Source organism: Equus przewalskii, unplaced genomic scaffold (genome assembly GCF_037783145.1).
Source record: "Equus przewalskii isolate Varuska unplaced genomic scaffold, EquPr2 ChrUn-13, whole genome shotgun sequence".
Classification (NCBI taxonomy): domain Eukaryota; kingdom Metazoa; phylum Chordata; class Mammalia; order Perissodactyla; family Equidae; genus Equus; species Equus przewalskii.
The window spans coordinates 10,292,844-10,314,987 of NW_027228750.1; the positions used below are offsets into that span (position 1 = coordinate 10,292,844).

The 22,144-nt window shown below is 38.3% G+C and overlaps 1 protein-coding gene across 1 annotated transcript in view; it reads right to left on the bottom strand.

The window, feature by feature from the left end:
• The window catches only part of EEIG2 (EEIG family member 2), a 75,278-nt gene that overhangs the window by 31,098 nt on the left and 22,036 nt on the right, over positions 1-22,144 (bottom strand). The window contains exons 2-3 of the mRNA XM_008535280.2: positions 5,529-5,649; positions 683-712 (exon numbers count right to left, since the gene is read on the bottom strand). Of these exons, the coding sequence (XP_008533502.1) occupies positions 683-712; positions 5,529-5,649 (151 nt within the window). The remainder of the gene's footprint in view (positions 1-682; positions 713-5,528; positions 5,650-22,144) is intronic.

Genomic DNA, 22,144 nt, shown 5'->3' on the forward strand with positions numbered 1-22,144 from the left:
TCTATCTCACGTCTACTTGTTTTGTGAGACTAGAAAAAATCTCTAGGTGAGGAGGGTTTTCTGTTACTTGTAGCAAAGAGCATCCTAACAGATGTTGCAGTTAACTAGTTTTAGGGAGTTAGGTAGATCTGATGGTTGAAACTAGCGCCCTGGTCCTTGGCTCAGATGAGTGAACGGATGGAGATACCATCACAGAAACTGGAAATAAAAGAGGAGTATGTGGGCTTCTGGCAGTATTACTAATTACTAATTCCTCCCATTCAGCAAAAGGGTGAGCACGTTCATTCATAATTCCATATTGCTAAAAAACATAAAGGACAGTATGATCACGTACATACAGCGTGCTAAGAGAGCACAGAGGAGGGATCCTATTTCACTGGGGGGAGGTGGGACTGGGAATCCTTCCCAGAGGAGATTGAATTAACAGATGCTATGGCTTAATGCAAACCAGAGATCATCTTCTAGTAGGGAAGCTGAAATTTAATAGCATCCCATAATCAGCATATAGAAAGAAAAGGCCTGTAATTTATCGCTGGATCCAACTGTTCAATCTCCAACTTGCTTTGTTTAAAAACAGCCAACTTGAACAGCAATTAAAAGAGCAAACCATTTAATTTTTAAGCTTATAAACAGCAATGAGTGATATTACAAATTTCAAAAAAGTTAAAAAACATGTACCTACCTTTGCATAAGCTTTTCCACCTTTTAATTCCTGTCAAAGACAGAAAACATGATAAGATTAGCATACAATTAAAGATTTAAAATTAAATATATGTCAAATAATTCTGAAGTACACATTTACATGCTGGCAAATACAGACAGTAAAATTCTGAAGATCTGAAATCCAACTATTTGGATGCCCACCCCTCCACCTGAATGACCAGAATTTTTATTCAGAATTTAACTTAAATCTGAAAGGGACAAATGGTGAGAAGACAAGCTAATATTTTATCTATTTGCTGAATAAGAAATTGCCAATAAGTGTTCTAGACACATTGCAAGAACCTGAATCACCAAAGAAAGGTTAAATTACTTAGCTAAGCATATTAACACATTGCAGAAAGATTTTAACAATAGTTGAAACCCCACAGAGACAACCACTGTGATCAATTTTTAGGAATTGTTCAAAGGATGCTCTATGCATTTACATATACATGTGTGTATATACATACATACACACACACACACTATATATATATATATGTGCCCTGGACTCCAGTTTCTGTCCCTTTAGTCTTATAAAATTGCTGGAATCTCAGCTCAGCTTCTTAGCCTTAGTCATTGTTTTCAGCTCAGCTTCTTAAATTACTGCTTGCAAATTAGCACCTGCTTTGAGGGTAAAAGCAATGCTAAATGTCAGGCTGATCTCTTTACACTTCCCTTGTCTATAATTCTATGCCTCTCAAGTCCTTACTAACTTGGCAGCCTGTGATGCCTTCAAACATCTATTTTTCTTTTTTGAGGAAGATTAGCCCTGAGCTAACATCTGACATCAATCCTCCTCTTTTTGCTGAGGAAGACTGGCCCTGAGCTAACATCCATGCCCATCTTCCTCTACTTTATATGTGGGATGCCTACCACAGCATGGCTTGATAAGTGGTGCCATGTCCGCACCCAGGATCTGAACTAGTGAACCCCAAGCTGCCGAAGCAGAGCGTGCAAATTTACCTGTTACGCCACTAGGCCAGCCCCTCAAACAGCTATTTTTAATATTTTCTAGCTTTTCTGGTTATTCTCAGATGGAGGGGTAGCCTGTAACAAGCTAGTCCCTTAATTTCAGAAGCATAAGTCCCCAGGTTTATTATAATCTTAGGGCCTGTTATGGATTGAATTGTTTCCTCCCTCCAAAAAAGATATGTTGAAATCCTAACCCTCGGTACCTCAAAATGTGATCCTGTTTGGAAATAGAGTCTTTACATATGCAATCTAGTTAGAATGAGGTCCTAATCCCATATGATCGGTGTTCTTATAAAAAAGGGGAAATTTGAACACAGACACAGATATAGAGGGAAAGTGACGTGAAGACACAAATGGAGAAGAGTCGTGTAACTGGAGCGGTGCGTGTACAAGCCAAGGAACGCTTGAGGCATGCAACATCTTCTTCCCTAGTGCCTTCAGAAGAAGCACGGGCTGTGTGCGACACCTTGGTTTTGACTTCTGGTCTTCAGAACTGGAAGACAATAAATTCCTGTTGTTTTAAGCCACACAGTTTGTTACAGTAGCTAGGAAACTAACACAAGGCCTTTTTACTTTCAGGTCTGTGATGGCTGATTTTATGTGTCCACTTGACTAGGTCATGGGGTGCCCAGATGTCAGGTTAAACATTATTTCTGGGTGTGTCTGTGAGGGTCTTTCTGGATGAGATTAACATTTTAACCTGCTGACTGAGTAAAGCAGACTGCCCTCCCCAGTGTGAGTGGGCATCATCCAGTTTGTTGAGGGCGTGGACAGAAGAAACAGATTGAATTCTCTCTCTCTGGCTGGCTGAGCTGGGACATCGGTCTTCTCCTGTCCTCGGACTAGGATTTACACCATCAGCACTCCTGGTTCTCAGGCCTCAGGACTCGGATGTACACCACTGCCTCTCCAGTTCTCAGGCCTCTGGACTCAGGCTGGAACTACACCACCAGCTTTCCAGGGTCTCCAGCTTGCAGACGGCAGGTTGTGGGACTTCTCAGCCTCCATAATTGTGTAAGTCAATTCCTTATAATAAATCTCTTTTGTATCTATAGCTATCGCTATAGCTATAGCTATCTCCACTTTATTGGTTCTATTTCTCTGGGGAACCCTGACTAAGACAAGGTCCCACTCCTTCAGAATGGTCTTTCTCTGCATCTTTATATGGGTGCCTCTTCTTCAAATGTTACCCTTCAGAGAAGTCTCCACTGACCCCTCCCCAATTTTCTAAAATGATCTCCTCTCCCTAAGTTGTTCTCTATTACCTCATTGTATTTTATACATAACACTTATCATATCTAAAATAATCTTATTTGGTTACCTGCTTACTGTCTGTCTTTCCTACCACCCTTCCCCCACTCCAACCAGAGGGTCAAGTCCTTGAGGACAGGAATTCATTCCAGTTCATCACTGTCCTTTCAGTGTCTACAATAGTATCCAGCACATTGTAGGAACTCACATATTTGTTGACTGATGATTGACTGCTTCCCTGCATCCTACGCAACAGAGTACATTATCAAACTTTTTGATCTTCATCAAATTTACAGGTAAAAAATGATATCTTACTTGTAGTTTTAATGCATGTGAATGAGACTGAGTAACTTCTTGCATGTTTAAAAGCTATTTATATTCTCCTCTTTGTGAAATGTATATTCTGTCCCTTGCCTATTTTTCTAAGGGGTTGTTGATCTTTCTCTACTGATTTATTTGAAGATGCTCTTTCCATACTAAGGAAATTAGTCCTTTGACATGATTTGCAGATATTTTCCCCTAATTTATGACTTTGCTTAAGGTATTTTTCTGCAATGCAGAAAATGTTCATAAAGTTGAGTTTACTCATTTTCCTTTAGGGGTTCTTACTTTTATTCTCATGAGGTTTTTTATCCTTTCTCACTGGTTGAGAGAGAAGAAGACTGGAGTGCTCCCCTGGATCTAAAGATGGCCCCACATGGGGAAGATGGCAGAGCTGCACTACCAGCCCTGGATTCCTTGGCTCTTAACCAAGAGGGACATAAACCTCTATCTTGTTTAAGTCATTGTGTATTTGGGTATTTGCTTCAGAAGGTTATCATACATACCCTAACTAATATATCAAACCATCATAATCTGAGGAACTGGTTTATTTCAGATGAACAAGTCCTATCTTAGCAAAAAAAATATTACTTCTTTTAAAAATAGACTCTGAGTTTCTTTAATTAGCAGTTATGCTTTACTCTAAACTGGTTATATGTTTTCTTTTTCTTAAAATTCAAAAACTGAATGATCGTCTCTCAATAATCATGATTAGAACTCCATTTAGAAAAGTTTTAATGAAAGAACAGCAGCAGCAATTAAGTGAGAAAGGGAAAAAACGTAGGATGTTTTACTTAGATCTCAGTTAATCTTTACAATTTCATGAGGAAGCAATTATTATACCCTTATTTGGATGAGGAAACCGATTTTTAAAAAGTCAGGAGAAGGGGCTGGCCCTGTGGCCAAGCAGTTAAGTTTGTGCGGTCTACTTTGGTTGCCCGGGGTTTCACTGGTTCAGATCCTGAGTGCGGACATGGCACCGCTCATCAAGCCATGCTGAAGTGGAGTCCCACACAGCACAACCAGAAGGACCTACAACTAGAATATACAACCACGTACTGGGGGACTTGGGGGAGAAGAAGAAGAAGGGGAAAAAAAAAAAACGGAGAATTGCCTAAGGTCTTACAGTTAGTAAATGGCGTATCTGGGATTCAAACCCAGGTCAGAATGATGCCATATGCACTTGCACTGCACTATGCGTCCTTTAGGAAAGCCTCAACTCAGTTACTGCTGCTCCAAACACGACAATTTTACAAGTCTATTTTCATTAAAGTCTTAAAACCTATAAAATGTATACCTGTAGTTATGTTACATTTTAACTAAGTAGATTGAGCAATATAAAAGAATTTAAAATATATCCCACACATCATAGTGCTATCAGCTTACTCAAAAAGCAGAATCAAAAAGAGAGCTAAAAACACAACTTTTTATCTAATACAGAAGGATGTTAAGGCTGGACTGGAAAAGAACAAGGCAAGGGACTCCTACTTTTCATTTTAAGTCCATCTCTATTTAATTTTTGAACATGTATACGTATTTGGTAATTTAAAAAAATGCACATAAAATGCAAAACAAAGTTTACATTTTAAAGCCAGTAGTTTAATTCACTAGTAGTGGTGATTAATGGAATCCTCTTTTTCACCCAAAAAAGGTAGGATCACATATTTCTATGCGTATTAAGTTGAACCACCTGAGATGGCCATTTTTGTAGATTGGTAATATGCCTCAACCTAACACGTGGAAAGGAAATATATGAAAAAGAAAACATGGACTTGGAATTAGAAAGATTTGTGTTTGAGTCCCTACTTTGCCATTTATTAGCTATATGAATTTGGGCAAGTAGCAAGCTCTCTGAGCCTTGGTTTTCCCGAAAATGGAAAAAATACACTATTTTCAGGGTCGTTATTAGACATAATTTATGTGAAATCCCTAAAACAACGCCTAACAAAGAAGAATTTAAGGAATGGCAGGATATAGACATATACAGCCCCTCAAATAATGCAAATAAGGTTAATACTTATATTAAGTTAATACTGATATGCATATACTTATATGTATGTATAATGATAGTGAGATAAGGTTCTTGAGTAATATTTGAATTTATAACTTCAGATTCTTCATCACATGTGTCTCATAGTAATTTAAATTATTGCTGTAAGTGTGAAGCAAAATTACATACACCAGTTCTAATGATAAAGGAGAGCTAAATAAAGTGAGTCAGTGACTATGGAAATTAATTATGGTCTCTGAAAGGGGAGAGTAATAGGCTATTTTTATACCTTCCTCACAGATACTCTGTAGATGCAAGGATCGAGGATGCCCGTGGTGGCACTGGCACTCATTTTGCACATAAACGAGAACTTCTTCCTCCAGTGAACACAGTTTGCTTGCACCACCTCCCTGAAGGAAAAAAAAAAAGAACCAGTTAATTAACTATTATTGATGGCATGTTAAAAAAGCACACACACCCTTTCACTCAAGTCTATAATGCAAAAGTGATACATTAAAAGCCAGGATTTGGAAACAGTGAAACACCAAGAAGAAGAAAACAAATTCCTGACAAGGTGATCTGAAAATCTTTCGAAAGTTTTAATTATCCCCAGAAACCGAAAAAAAAGTGAATTTACTTATCAGTTTAATCAATATAAATTGAAGGTTCACTATTTATTCATTCAACACACAATACATGTTTATTTTAGGTGTGCTGCGTATATGTTAAGTGTTTAAAATATAGAGATGAGAATGACAGTGTTCCTGACCTTGTAGGGCTCATAGTTAGTATAAGAGACAGAAATATAAACACTTATTCTAAAATGAACTGCTGTCACAGATTTACTCCTATTCCAGTCATAACAACAACAGCAGCTACCATTTATTGACAGCTTAGGACAGACTATTTAATCTCACAACAACCCTAGGAGGTAGCTGGCATCTACTTTATAGCCAAGGAAAATGAAGCACAAGGAGAAAAGTTAACTCAAGGTTATTTAGATAGAAAGCAGCAGCACTAACATTCAAATCAGGCCCATTTAACTCAAAAGCCTACTTGTCCACAAAGGAAAATTTATATTTTCCCAACAATTCTGCTCTTTCAAGTTTCCAGTCCTTTGACCATGCTGTTCCCTCTACTGTTATGTCTAAGGATAGGGAGTTTAGCCTTAGAAAGGAAGGATAATTATTCCTCTAACACAGGAATTAAAGAAAGACAATGGGTGAAAATAAAGAGACAGTTGGAGAGAGCAAAAGGGAAAGGCAAGAGAGCCCACGTTCAACAGTTTTCGATTTTCTGAGGAAAGGAATTGGTGAGGTTACTTCTACAGAATGACAGGGGCTGAGGGGTGAGTTGGAAATTTCAATAAAGGCTGAGGACAGTTAGCAATAACCAACATGGTGAATGTGGTAGGGAGTCAACTTGCAGCTGCTTCAGTGAATAAATGAATCTGTACTGGGACCAATCAGTTTGGTTTTATGGATTTCTCCATCAATACACAGAAATCCAAGAACAGGAATTGTAAAGCAAATATAATTTAAAAAACAAGTATGTGTTTGTGTGTGGTAAGTACATGGATGTTTACTTACATATAAACAGATACACAAATGGGAGAGAAGCACATATATTTCATTTTTTTCATTAGGAACCTTTAGGTGATTTAATGAATGATGAAGTGAAAAAAATGACTATGTGTTCTTAGGGGAGTTTCCCTTGAAATCCAGCAGGGGTGCAATTTATACGGTCACAACACAGGCAGAATGAGAGTTATTTGGCAAAGGATGGATCTGAGGTACTGATCAGGCAACATGAGGTATCCCCAGTAAGATTACCATTAGTTAACCTGTAAACTCAAAAATAAATGAATTTTTTCAAAGAAAATCAGTGAATAATGAAAATAACAAAGAGGAGAAAAATAAAACCAGAATTTATTGTTGCTTCCCTCAACATCTCGTGGTCTCAAGACTTGATGGAGGCATTAGCCATGCCCTCCAGAGCTCCCAAAAGAGGTATGCAGGTATACTGATGTGCTGGACCCTTCAGGAGTAAGCTGGTCTTCAGGGTACTGGGTTGTTCCTGTCACTGAGACCACTGATGTATGATCAGGAATCAGAGACAACATTAAAAAAATTACATAAAAACTCCTAGTTAGAGATGGCAGGTTGAAAGCATGTATTAGCCTCTGCTCCTTCCCCAAAACCTTCTATTTAATTTTTAAGGCATCACCTCACAAGGACAAAGAGAACCAGAGAGAACACAAAAATAAGTGGCCAGGGAGCAACAAGTGGTAACTGATGTAGCAAATCAAAGAAAGCTGAACTGTAAGCTGGTAATGGTAAAAGCTAGGAGCGGGAATCTTAAATTGGTGTTGAAGCAGCATGAAGGAAGGACAAAAGGCAGAAGGACTGATTGAAAACTGTTTTAGAAACAGACTCTCAACAGATTCTCTCCCTGATTCCTGCAGAAGACTGAGATTTATTCTCATGACAAGGTAAAATAGAGGGATCTCTGCACTACCTGACTTGAGGGCAGGCATCGGAAACGGCACGATAGCGTGGCTACATGGGGTCGGGGAGGGGGATGAAAGATGACTTACTGAATGCTCAGAATTGCAACCTTCTTCCCCTAACCTGTCCCTTAAATGCTAGAGCCAGGCATATACTCTTCCAGAAGATGTGGGAGGAAAATTCTCTGGGGAATCCAGTCAGCCTCAAAGAAAAGATCTAATGAGATGGATGTGAAGGTTCCCAACAAAATGGCTCAGCCAGCTCAATCCACAGTAAAAACCTGAGTGAATGAACACTTTCCACATGCACAAAGCTTCTAAGGAACCTTTAGAGCCTCACAGTTACATATGAGCAGAAACTTGAGGAAAGTCTCTTAATATGAAAGACAGAGACCAAAACAAACAGCAAAAGGCAACTTGAACAAAACAGAGTCTATGCTGGAAGAAGAAAAAAGCTTCTCAGAGAGACAGAAATTGCATCTACCCCATAGGAATGGGATGCTATAAAAAAAGAACATACAGGAAACTAAAACGTACTCATAAATATCAAAATTACTGGGCTTAATTGTCTATTTGTTATTCCTGATCCACTCTACCCTTCTCTGTGGCCCCACAGGCTGGCCTTTATGGACTATATCAACCAGGCTCCCTTGCCTCTGCCTCTGAATGTGCTAAAGGGACAAACACCAGAAGGATGGAGGGCAGGAGGGGAGGGAAGTCAGTGTATTTATTCTCCTGGATCCTTTCCTGTCAGGCCATGTGGGAAACAGGTGGGTGGCTGGGGACTGCAGGTTTTCACAATACGCCTTGTAGAACTTAGACTCTAAACTGTGTGCATTTATGACTTTGTTAAAATAAAAACCAAATTAACAAATTCAAAACACTGTCAAATACTGAAGAATCCGAAAATGGGAACAAAAGTATATAACGTTGCAAGCCATTCTTTTCTAATTGCTGTAAAAAAATCTAAGAAATTTCTTTACTGGCAAATATATGAAAATTGAATGGTATCTTAAAATGTTATCCAGTCAATTATTCTAGGAATTAGGTCATAAGTACAAAAAATCTATTAATATTCATTGCAAAACCCTAAAACCTTGCTTTATGTTTTGTTACTTTACATTTGTTTGTGAAATAACAACAACTCCTCAGTAATACTAATTACGGAAACACATTTTTAGATTTTCACCTAGTCTAAAATGTTCTTACAATGTAGCAGGCTTTATATACCAAATAGTATATGCTACCATTTGCATAAATGGAGGGCAGCTTTGGCCTGAGTAACAAAAATAAGAGAAATCAAGTGAACTCTGTATATGAGTGCTTCTCTTAAAAAACAAGCAAGCAGGAACAGAGTATTTACAGAAATATTAATCTAGTTTGGCTAGAGAGTGGAGGAAGGCAACATTAAGTCACGTGGGCTTGGGAAGAAATAAGAGATTAAAAAACTTCAGCATAGCATCATAAATGTGGGCAGATAACTGAAATTATAAATGTAGAACAGAGATGAAGAATAGGTTTTCATAAAAGACATGACACTAAGTCTTAAGGGAAAAAAAATACACCTCCATAACCCCAGGTTCCCATCTACTTACTACCTCTCTCTTTCTCTTCAGAGCCAAACTCCTTGAAGATGATGATACTAATGTTCACGATGGTTAGAGTGTCAAGAGCCATCTTGGACCACAAGGCTACCTTGAGGAAAAGCTATGTGATGGTGAAGCACAGAGACAGAAGGAAGATGGGTCCCAACAACCATGTAGCCCTGGAATAGACGTCTCCTCCCAGACTTCTTCTCCTTTTTTTTTTTATTGAGTTATTGATAGGTTACAATCTTGTGAAATTTCAGTTGTACATTAACGTTTGTCAGTCATGTTGTAGGTGCACCACTTCACCCTTTGTGCCCACCCCCCACCCCACCTTTCCCCTGGTATCCACTAAACTGTTCTTAGTCCATAATTTTAAATTCCTCATATGAGTGGAGTCATACACAGATTATCTTTCTCTTGCTGGCTTATTTCACTTAACATAATTCTCTCAAGGTCCATCCATGTTATTGCAAATGGAATGATTTTGTTCTATTTTGCAGCTGAGTAGTATTCCATTGTATATATGTACCACATCTTCTTTATCCATTCGTCTGTTGCTGGGCACTTAGGTTGCTTCCACGTCTTGGCTATTGTGAACAGTCCTGCAATAAACATTGGGGTGCACAGGACTTTTGGGATTGCTGACTTCAAGCTCTTTGGATAAATACCCAGTAGTGGGATGGCTGGATCGTATGGTAGTTCTATTTTTAGTTTTTTGAGGAATCTCCATACTGTTTTCCATAGTGGCTGCACCAGTTTGCATTCCCACCAGCAGTGTATGAGGGTTCCTTTTTCTCCGCAACCTCTCCAACATTTGTTGCTATTAGTTTTAGATATTTTTGTCATTCTAACGGGTGTAAGGTGATATCTTAGTGTAGTTTTGATTTGCATTTCCCTGATGATCAGCGATGATGAGCATCTTATCATGTGTCTATTGGCCATCAGTATATCTTCTTTGGAGAAATGTCTGTTCATGTCTCCAGCCCATTTTTTGATTGGGTTGTTTGATGTTTTGTGGTTGAGTTGCGAGAGTTCTTTATATATTATGGATATTAAGCCTTTGTCAGATATATGACTTACAAATATTTTTTCCCAGTTAGTGGGCTGTTTTTTTGTTTCAATCCTGTTTTCATTTGCCTTGAAGAAGCTCTTTAATCTGATGAAGTCCCATTTGTTTATTCTTTCTATTGTTTCCCTTCTCTGAGAAGGCATGGTGTCCGAAAAGATCCTTTTAATACTGATGTCAAAGAGTGTACTGCCTACGTTTTCTTCCAGAAGCCTTATGGTTTCAGGTCTCACCTTTAGGTCTTTAATCCATTTTGAGTTTATTTTGGTGAATGGTGAAAAAGAATGGTCAATTTTCATTCTTTTACATGTGGCTTTCCAGTTTTGCCAGCACCATTTGTTGAAAAGACTTTCTTTTCTCCATTGTATGCCCTCAGCTCCTTTGTCAAAGATAAGCTGTCCATAGATGTGTGGTTTTATTTCTGGGCTTTCAATTCTGTTCCATTGATCTGTGCACCTGTTTTTGTACCAGTACCATGCTGTTTTGATTACTGTAGCTTTGTAGTATGTTTTGAAGTCAGGGATTGTGATGCCTCCCGTTTGGTTCTTTTTTCTCAGGATTGCTTTAGAAATTCGGGGTCTTTTGTTGCCCCATATGAATTTTAGGATTCTTTGTTCTAATTCTGTAAAGAATGTCATTGGGATTCTGATTGGGATGGCGTTGAATCTGTAGATTGCTTTAGGTAGCATGGACATTTTAACTATGTTTATTCTTCCAATCCATGTACATGGAATGTCTTTCCATCTCCTTATGTCGTCATCCAATTCTCTCAGAAAGGCCTTGTAGTTTTCATTATATAGGTCCTTCACTTCCTTAGTTAAATTTACCCCAAGGTATTTTATTCTTTTTGTTGCGATTGTGAATGGTATTGTATTCTTGAGTTCTTTTTCTGTTGGTTCATTACTGGAGTATAGAAATGCTACTGATTTATGCAAATTGATTTTATACCCCGCAACTTTGCTGTAGTTGTTGATTACTTCTAACAGTTTTCCAATGGATTCTTTGGGGTTTTCTATATATAAGATCATGTTGTCTGCAAACAGTGAGAGTTTCACTTCTTCCCTCCCTATTTGGATTCCTTTTATTCCTTTTTCTTGCCTGATTGCTCCTCCCAGACTTCTTAAACCTTATTATTTAAAATGCTTATTTTGGGTTTTGCAGCTGAACTAAATCTTAACTGATAAAGCCTATGGCCAAACACTCCCAAATAAAGGAATCTGCAGAGTTCAGATATTACTCACATTGTGGTAGGTACTCTAGGAATCCTAGGGTCCTGTTCCCCTCATTTAAATTATTCTATGGAGCAAGATGGTGGAATAAGAGATCCTCAGCCTTCGTTCTCCCACAGTAACAACATTTGACAGACATCCATGGACAAAACTGGCTTTGTGGGAGCTTTGGGTTCTAGGTAGGAGGTTGTGACACCCCAGTGGAGCCCATGACTGACAAGTGCTGCTTTAAGAAGGTAGGCCCGTACCTCAGTTGGTACTGGAGGTTTATTAGTTTCTGTTGGTCATATCATGTTTACCTGGTTCTTCATGATCCTTGCATGGTATCTGTGCATTTGAAAGGGCAGACACCCCTTCCAGTCTTTACAGTCTGGTTTTGGCAGGTAAAGACCTTCTCTTGCCAGGTCCCCGAACTGATGGGACTGCCTCCGGGATTATGGTCAAGTGGGGCTGGAGCTGGACCACATGGCTGCTACCAGGTCCACAGCCAAGGCCAACTGTGGTCCTGTCTGTTGACCTGGAAGCAGCCTGACCCCTGTAGTCTCAGCTCTAGCACCATCAACCAGGGGATGGCAGTCCTGCCACCAGCCCCATCCACCAAAGGATCTGGGAGGAGCCACGTCCATCTGTGCCCTAGTAAAAGGGCCAGTGACCACAGACCCAGAATAGCCTCATGATCTGACTCCAGACCCATGTAACTGTGGTCCTGGAGGTGTCCTGTCTGCCCAGGGACCCAAGAGGAGCCACACCCCTGGTAGCAGGGGCACTGACCACAGAACCTGACTGCATACCCTGAAGCAGCCCCATGCACCTGCTCCAGCCCCACTCCACCATGGTCTAGTGGCAGTCCTGCCTGCCCAGGGACCCAGCAGGAACCATGTCTGTCTGTGCCCTGGATAATAGGCTCGCTGACCTTGAACCAGACTGTGGAATCTGAAGAAGCCCTGTGACTCAGCTCCAGCTCTTCTCTACTGTGGTTCTAGAGGTAGTCATGCCCACCTATGGATCCACCCAGGGACCTAGCAGGAGCTACATCTGTCCATGAGTCTGGTAACAGGTCTGTCAAATGTGGACGTGACTGCAGCCACATGACCTGTTTCTAGCCCAACTTGACCATGGTTTCAGAGGCAGTCCTGTCTGCCTGGGTACCCCATGGGAACCATACCTGCCATGCTCCTGGTAAAAGGCCAGCCAAACAGACCTGACTGCAGACCCAGCAGCAACTATATGATCTGGCTCCAGCCCAGCTTGAGCACTATCCCAGAGGCAGTCCCATCAGTCTGAGGACCCAGAAGGACAAGGTCTTTACCAGCTGAAACTAGTCTGTAAAGGCCAGAAGAAGTGTCTACTTCTTCAAACATACAGACACCAACACAAGGGTACACAGATCATGAAGAATAAGGTAAACATGACACCATCATGAGAAACCAGTAACCAACTCTAAAGAAATTGAAACCCACAAACTGCTTGACAAAAAATTCAAAATAATCATCTTAAAGAAACTCAATGAACTGCAAGAGAACACTGACAGACAACAAAATAAAATCAAGACAACAACACATGAACAAAATTAGAGGTTCAACGAAGAGAAACCATAAAAAAGAACCAAACAGAAATTCTAGAGTTGAAGAACACAATATCTGAACTGAAACATTCAATAGAGAGTTTCAACAAGAGATTCAATCAAGCAAAGAAAGAATCAGCGAGCTTGAAGACAGATCATTTGAAATTACCCAGTTGCGGGAACAAAAGAAAAAAGAATGAAAAACAGTGAAGAAAGCCCATGAACTTATGGGAAAGCATCAAAAGAACCAACATAGCATTATGGGAGTTCCAGAAAAAGAACAGAAAGAGAAAGGGGCAGAAAACTTATTTAAATAAATAATGGCTGAAAACTTCTCAAATATGGGGAAATAAACATTCAGATTCATGAAGCCCAAAAGACCCCAAATAGGTTGAACTTAAAGAGTTCTATAGTAAGCTGCATTATAATTAAATTGTCAAAAGTTAAAGACAAAGAGGGAATTTTAAAGGCAGCAAGAGAAAAGCAACTCATCACATACAAGGGAATCCTCGTAAGACTATCAACAGATTTCTCAGTAGAAACTTTGCAGTCCAGGAAAGAGTGGGATGATACATTCAAAGTGCTGAAAGAAAAAAACTGCCAACCAAGGATACCCACAAAAATCATCCTTTGGAAATGAAGGAGAGATAAAGGCTTTCTTAGACAAATAAAAACTGAGGGAGTTTTCACCACTAGACCTGTCTTACAAAAGGTGCTAAAGGGAGTGCTTCAAGTTGAAACGAAAGAATGCTAAACAGCAACATGAAAGCACTTGAAAGTATAAATCTCACTGGTAAAGGGAAATATACAGACAAATACAGAATAAGGTAGTACTGTAACAGTGGTGCATAAATCACTTTTAATACCAGTACAAAATTTAAAAGGCAAAAGTATTAAGACTAATTATAACCAGAAAAATTTGTTAATGGATACAAAATATAAAAAGAAGTAAGTTCTCACATAAACAACAAAGTGTGTTGGGGAGAGTAAAAGAGTTTTTGTAAACAATTGAAGTTACCTGCTTAAAATAGACTCTTACAAGAAGTTTTATGCAAGCCTCATGGTAACCACAAATAAAAAACCTACAGAAGATACAAAAAAGAAAAGGTAAAAGAATCAAAGTACATTATTACAAAAAATCAGCAAATCATAAAGGAAGACAGTAAGATAGGAAGAGAGGAAAAGAATCATAAAAACAGACAGAAAACAATTAACAGCAATGGCATTAAATGGCAGCAATGGCAATTAAAACAATGGCAACAGCAAGTCTTTACCTATTAACAAATACTTTAAATGTTAGTGGACTAAACTCCCCAACGAAAGTCAGAGAATGGATGAATGGGTAAAAAACACCAAGACCTAAGTATATGCTGTATATAAGAGACTCACTTTAGATTTAAGGAAAGGGAAGGGGTGGAGAAAGACACTCTATGCAAATGGTAACCAAGAGTGCAGCAGTGGCTATAGTTACATCAGACAAAACAGACTTTAAATCAAAAAGAATGACAAGGTCATTATTTAATGATAAAAGGGTCAATTCAACAGGAAGATATAACAATTATAAATACATATGTATCCAACATCAAAGCATCTAAATATATAAAGTAAATATTGACAGACCTGAAGGAAGAACTAGACAACAATATAATAACAGTAGGAGACTTCAATATCCTACTGATTACAATGGATGGATCATCCAGACAAAAAAATCAGTAAGAAAACAGCAGCACTGAACAACATTAGAACCAAATGGACCTAACAGACATATACAGAACTTTCTACCCATCAGCAAAATACTCTTTTTTTCTCAAGTGCACATGGAACATTCTCCAGGATAGATCACGTTAGGTCATAAAACAAGTCAATAAATTTAAGATCTAAATCATTCCAAGTATCTTTCCCAATCGCAACGAAATAATACTAAAAATCAATAAGACGAGAAAATTCACAAATATGTGGAAACTAAAAAACATACTCTTGAATAATCATTGAGTAAAAAAGGAAATCAAAAGAGAATTTTAAAAGTACGTCAAGACAAATGAAAACAAAAACACAACATACCAAAACTCACGGACAGTAGCAAAAGCAGTACTAAGAGGGATGTTTATAGCACTAAACGCCTCCATTACAAAAGAAAGATTTCAAATAAACAACCTACCTTTATACTTCAAAACTAGAAAAATAACAAACTAAGCTCAAAGTTAGCAGAAGGGAGGAAAGAATAAAGATTAGAATGGACATAAATCAGAGATTAGAAAAAATTAACAGAAATAAGAGTTGGCTATTTGAAAAAATAAAACAAAAAAACTCTTAGCTAGACTAAGAAAAAAGAGAGAAGACATATAAAATCAGAAACAAAAGAGGAGATATTACAAAAGATGCTTCAGAAACAAAAAGAATCATAAGGCACTATTATGAACAGTTATACACCAACAAACTGGATAACCCAGAATAAATCAATAAATTCACAGAAACATACAACTTATCAAAACTGGATCATGAAGGAGAAAACTGGAACAGACCAATAACAAATAAGGAGATTGAATCACTAATCAAAAACCTCCCAACAAAATAAAGCCTAGGACCAAATAGCTTCATGGGAGAACTCTACCAAACATTCAAAGAAGAATTCACACCAATCATTCCTAAATTTCCAAGAGGTAGAAGAAGAGGGAACAATTTGAAACTCATTTTATGAGGCCAGCATCACTCTGATATAAAAGCCAAAGATACCACAAGAAAAGAAAACCATAGGCCAATATCTCTGATGAACACAGATGCAAATATCCTCAGTAAAATACTAGCAAGTCAAATTCAACAACACATTAAAAGGATTAACATATGCGAATCAACCAATGTGATACACCACGGTAACATAATGAAAGATAAACCCACATGATGATCTGAAGAGATGTAGAAAAAGGATTTGACAAAATTCAATATTCATGATAAAGACTTTCAACAAAATTGGTATTGCAGGAACTTAGCTTAGCACAATAAATAAATTTCACATATGAAAAGCCCACAGCTAACATCATAATCAATGGGGGAAAAACTGAAAGCTCCTCCTCTAAGATCTAGTACAATATGAGGATGCCCACTCTCAACACTTCTATTCAACATAGTACCAGAAGTCCTAGCCAGAGCAGTTAGTCAAGAAAAAGAAATAGAAGGCATCCAAATCAGAAAGGAAGAAGTAAGATTATCTCTATTTGCAGATGACATGATCATGTATAGAGAAAACTCTAAAGACTCAACAAAAGACAGAACTAATAAATGAATACAGTAAAGTTGCAGGATACAAAATCAACGTAAGAAAAAAATCAGTGGTGTCTCTATGGAAAACAGTATGGAGATTCCTCAAAAAACTAAAAACAGAACTACCATACGACCCAGCTATCCCACTACTGGGTACCTACCCAAACAATTTGAAATCAACAATCCAAAGTAACATATGCACCCTTATGTTCGTTGCAGCACTGTTCACAATAGCCAAGACATAGAAGCAACCCAAGTGCCCATCGACTGATGATTGCATAAAGAAGATGTTGTATATACATACAACAGAATACTACTCAGCCAGAAAAAAAGACAAATTCATCCCATTTGCAATAACATGGAAGGACCTAGAGGGAATTCTGCTAAGCAAAATAAGCCAGTCTGAGAAAGACAAACACCAGATGATTTCACTCATATGTAGAATATAAACAAACACATGGACAAAGAAAACAGTTCAGTGGTTACCAGGGAAAGGAGGGTGAGGGGAGCACAGGGGGTGAAGGGGAGCACTTATGTGGTGACAGTCAAGAAATAATGTACAAACTGAAATCTCACATTGATGTAAACAATTATGGACTCAATGAAAAAAAAAAAGCTCCCCTTCCCCCCATAAAAAGCAGTGGCGTTTCTATACACAAATAATGAACTATCTACAAAGGAAAGTAAGTAAATAATCCCATTCACAATAGCAACAAAAGGAATAAAATACCCAGGAATAAACTTAATGAAAGAAGTAAAAGACTTGTACACTGCAAATTATAAAACACTGACAAAGAAAGTTAATGAAGTTACAAATAAATGGGAAGACACCCCATGTTCATAGATTGGAAGAATTAATATTGTTAAAATGTCCATACTATCTAAAGTGATCTACAGATTCAATGCGAGCCCTATCAAAATTCCAATGGCATGCTTTACAAAAATAGAAAAAACAACCCTAAAATTCACATGGAACCACAGAAGACCCTGATCAGTCAAAGTACTCTTGAGGAAAAAGAACAAAGCTGGAGGCATCACACTTCCTGATTTCAAAATGTATTACAAAGCCACAGAAATCAAAACAGTATGGTATTGGCATAAAGACAGAAATACAGAACAATGGAACAGAATAGAGAGCCCAGAAACAAATCCACCTGTTTATGCGCAGTTGATCTTTGACAAGGGTGCCAACAACACACAATGGAGAAAGGACAGCGGTGCTGGGAAAACTGGTTGTCCACACGTAGAAGAATGAAAGTGGACCCTAATCTCACACCATATATAAAAATCAACTTAAAATGGATTAAAGACTTAAAACATAAGGTCTGAAACAGTAAAACTGTCAGAAGAAAACATAGAGGAAAAAGCTTCTTGACACTGGTCCCGGCAATGATTTTTTGGATACAACACCAAAAGCACAGGCAACAAAAGCAAAAACAGACAAGTGTGATTGCATCAAACTAAAAAGCTTTTGCACAGCAAAGGAAACAATCAATAGAATGAAAAGGATATCTATGGAATGGAAGAAAATATTTGCAAACCATATATCTGATAAGGGGTTAATATCCAAAATATACAAGGAACTCAAACAACTCAATAGCAAAAACCCCCCAAATAACCCAATTATAAAATGGGCCTCCATTTTATAATTGGACATTTAAATGGGCATTTCTCAAGTGAAGATAAAGGCCAACAGATATGTGAAAAGGTGCTCAACATCACTAATCATTAGGGAAATACAAGTCAAAACCACAATGAGATATCACCTCACACCTGTTAGAATGGTTATTATCAAAAAAACAAAAGATAACAAGTGTTAGTGAGAATGTGGAGGAAAAGGAACCCTTGTACACTGTTGGTGGGAATATAAATTGGTATAGTCATTATGCAAAACAGTATGGAGTTTCCTTAAAAATTAAAAATAGAATTACCAAATGATCCAGCAATCCCACTTCCAGGTATATATCCAATAGAAGCGAAACTGGTGTCTTGAAGAGATATCTGCACTCCCATGTTCACTGCAGCATTATTTACAACAGTCAAGATATGGAAACCACCTAAGTGTCTGCCGAGGGATGAATGGGTCAAGAAAATGTGGTGTATATATATATACACACATACACACAGTGGAATACTATTCAGCCATAAAAAAGAAGAAAATGTGATAACATGGACGAACCTGGAGGGCATTATGCTAAGTGAAGTCAGCCAGACATAGAAAGACAAATACTGCATGACGTCACTTAAATGTGGAACCTAAAATAGTCAAACTCATAGAAGTGCAGAGTAGGATCGTGGTTGCCAGGGAGTAGGAAGTGAGGGAAATGGGGGAAATGTTAGTCCAAGGGTACAAAATTCAGTTATACAAGATGAATAAGTTCTGGAGATCTAATGTACAGCATGGTGACCAGAGTTAACAATACTGTATTGTATACTTGAAGTTTGCTAAGAGAGTAGATCTTAAGTGTTCTCACCAGAAAAAAAAAAAAAAGGAACTACGTGAGGTGATGGATATGTTAATTAGCCTGATTATGGTGGTCATTTCACAATGAATGTGTATATCAAAACACCAAATTGTATACTTTAAATATTGATACAATTAATTTGTCAATTGTACATCAACAAGGCTAAAGAAATATACAAAACCATTACTACCAGAGAGCTCCTCCTAAAACGCAAATTTGATAAGGTCATTCCTCTGTCCTCTGTTTAAAATCCTTCACTGCTTCCCCATGTTTTAGAGGATTAGGTCCAACCTCCTGAACACAGTATCTCCACGATTAGGCCCCTATCTTTAGTCTTCTCTCTTAATCCTTTCTGTCTCATACTGTTTGTCTGTTCCCCACTTACTTCACACCATTTCTCATTTATATGCCTTTGTTCATAATGTTTGCTTTCCCTTGCATGCCATCTATTCTCCCTTTCAGCTTCCCACATTCACCAGTTTAATTCTAACTCATTTAGTCATCACCTCCTCTAGGAATCTTTCTTCAACTCAGTCATCAAGTGAAAGCCTAGTGTCCTGTATGGCCTGGTCTGCCTCAGTTCCCTGAATACCTCAGTGTCTGACATTCCCTAGCCAGGAGCACTGCCACCCAGGGGATGGGCTGGCAAGAACAGGCCAAATTGGCTTCCTCCATCACTCCATTTAGTCCACATCCCCCAGGACACGGCCCTAATTTCCTTTTCCCCTGCCTTGTTTCTGGCAGATTCTTCTAAGATTACTTATATTTCAAAGGAACCAAAATTGTAAATGAATTTTAAAAATTTATAAGGTTAAATAATTGCTGACTATAACCTTTCTTAATAGGATCTCAAGTAGAAACCGATATGTTAATTTAAATCATCTTTTAGATTTTGTGATATCAAAATAACAGTCCTGGAGTACTAAACAATTTCTCTAAATAAAAAATATCTTCGCGTGCCTAAGGCAATTACTCAGAATTTTTTGTGGTTATCTTTAACGTGTACACACACACACGCACACACACATACACACAGCTGTCAGAAAGCTGTCCAAATTATACAAACAAAAAAAAGTGGCAAAGTAGTTTGTGAGAGTTTGTTATACTGATGGGTTACCATGGAAACAAACTCAGACTACTTGGCAACTGAGACAAAAGTCACATTAGTAAATGTTTTCCGTTATATGAGTCATTAATTTCCTATGAGTTTTATATGGTTGCTTAACCACTTTCAAGAAACAAAGCAACAGAATATGATTTGTGTTGATACTGTGGAAAGCCAAGTGCTTCTACAAGAAAATGATAAAGCTGCTGATTGTGAAATACACAAGCAGAGGACTTAAAAGAAGACAAATGTTGCTATGGCCACTGTTTATGCTTCAAAAGAGTCAAAGAAAATCTAAAAAGTCTTTAAAAAATAAGAGTGACATAAAATAAAAAAAAAATTATGGATCCATTTTTTGTGACCACTTAGTTACTATACCAGCAAATTGCATTACTTAATATTCTAAAAATAACTTGCATATGTATACTCTAGGCACATATTTAAAATTATGCCATGTCTTAGGAATTCAAAGTATTTTTAACTTTTTAGAAACAGTGGTAAAAAAAAACCTGCTATGAGGAATGCAAGCTGCTTTGCCAGACAATATGACTGCAGGGAGGTTAAGAGCTTGTATCCAGAGCCAGTCGGCTTGGGTTCAAGTCCTGCCTCTGTGACTTGCCAGCTGTCAGACTGGACACATTCCCCTAACCTCTCTGCATTTCGGTTCTTTCCTCCGTGAAACAGGGATGGTTAACAGTACCCACAGCTCATAGGAATTTTGGGAAACCAAGTGAATTATTACATATGGTATTCAGAACAGTGGCTACATTATAGTGCATCTCAATAATAAATGCTAGAAGTTGTTATTATCAAGGATATAAGTAGTTCTAAGCCCACTGACATTTGCCCTCCAGAGAGAAGTAACGGTTAACCTTACAAGTAGAGAATTTTCTTCAACATTAATGGAAATTTCTATTTTATAAAAGATAGAGATTCCTGAGAAAATGAACTTTTGGGAACTGAAGCAAAAACAAGACTCCCAGGATAAATCAGATCTATAAAATTGTGACTTTTAATTACAACACTAAGGATAAATGAATCTCTTATACTCCAGAGGTACTTTTGGACTGAGTAATTGGGTGGACAGTACTATCATTCAGTGGGAAAACTTGAACACAAGATTTTCTCTTATTCATTCGTTCATTCTGCTGGTCGTGTTAGTAATGGAAATGATAATCCCGTTTTGGACATTTTGAGGTTGAGGAGCCTGAGAGCCCCTCGTTTGGAAATGTCCCGTGGGCAGACACACATAGAGACCTAGAAATCAAAGAAGATTGGGTTGAAAATACAAATGTGAAAGTCCTCAGCATGTAAATGGTCACTGAGGCCATGGGAATGGAGGAGGCCATTCAGGAAGAGTGGTAGAGTAGGCAGGAAAGAGTCAGGAACTCTAGGGAACACTGGCACGTATGGTATAGGAGAAGAAAGGGGTCAGGGAAAGGAGACTAAAGGGTCAACAGAGAGAGAAGCAAAGGAAATCATGTTATCACCAAAACCAAAGGAAAAGATTTTTTCCCCCTCTGAGGAAGATTAGCCCTGAGCTAATATCCGCTGCCGATCCTCTTCTTTTGCTGAAGAAGACTGGCCCTGAGCTAACATCTGTGCCCATCTTTCTCGACTGTATATGTGGCACGCCTACTGCAGCATGGCTTGATAAATGGTGGGACCCGAACTGGTGAACCCTGGGCTGCCAAAGCAGAGCGCACAAATTCAACCGCTGCGCCACCAGGCTGGTCCAAAAGGAAAAGATTTTTAAGAGGAATTGCTCAACAGTATCAAATGTGGTAGAGAGGTCAGGTAAGATAAAGATTAGAAAGAAACAATGAAGTCACTGATAACGTTGGCAAGTGGTTTCAGTGAAAAGGTGGGGGTGGAAGGCCGATTACTATGGGAAGTGGAGACAGGGAACAGAGACAATTGATTTCAAATATTTTAGTAATACAGAGGAGAAAATTAGGGCAGCAGCCAGATGGGGATATGGGGTAGAGAAGCATTTCATTTTAACATGCAAGGGACTTAGGCATGCTTTGGTGCTTACAGGAAAGAACCAGTAAACAGAAAAACACAAAGATTTGAGAGGGTATGAATGATGGTGCCAGAGGGGACCCATCCCTGAGAATGTC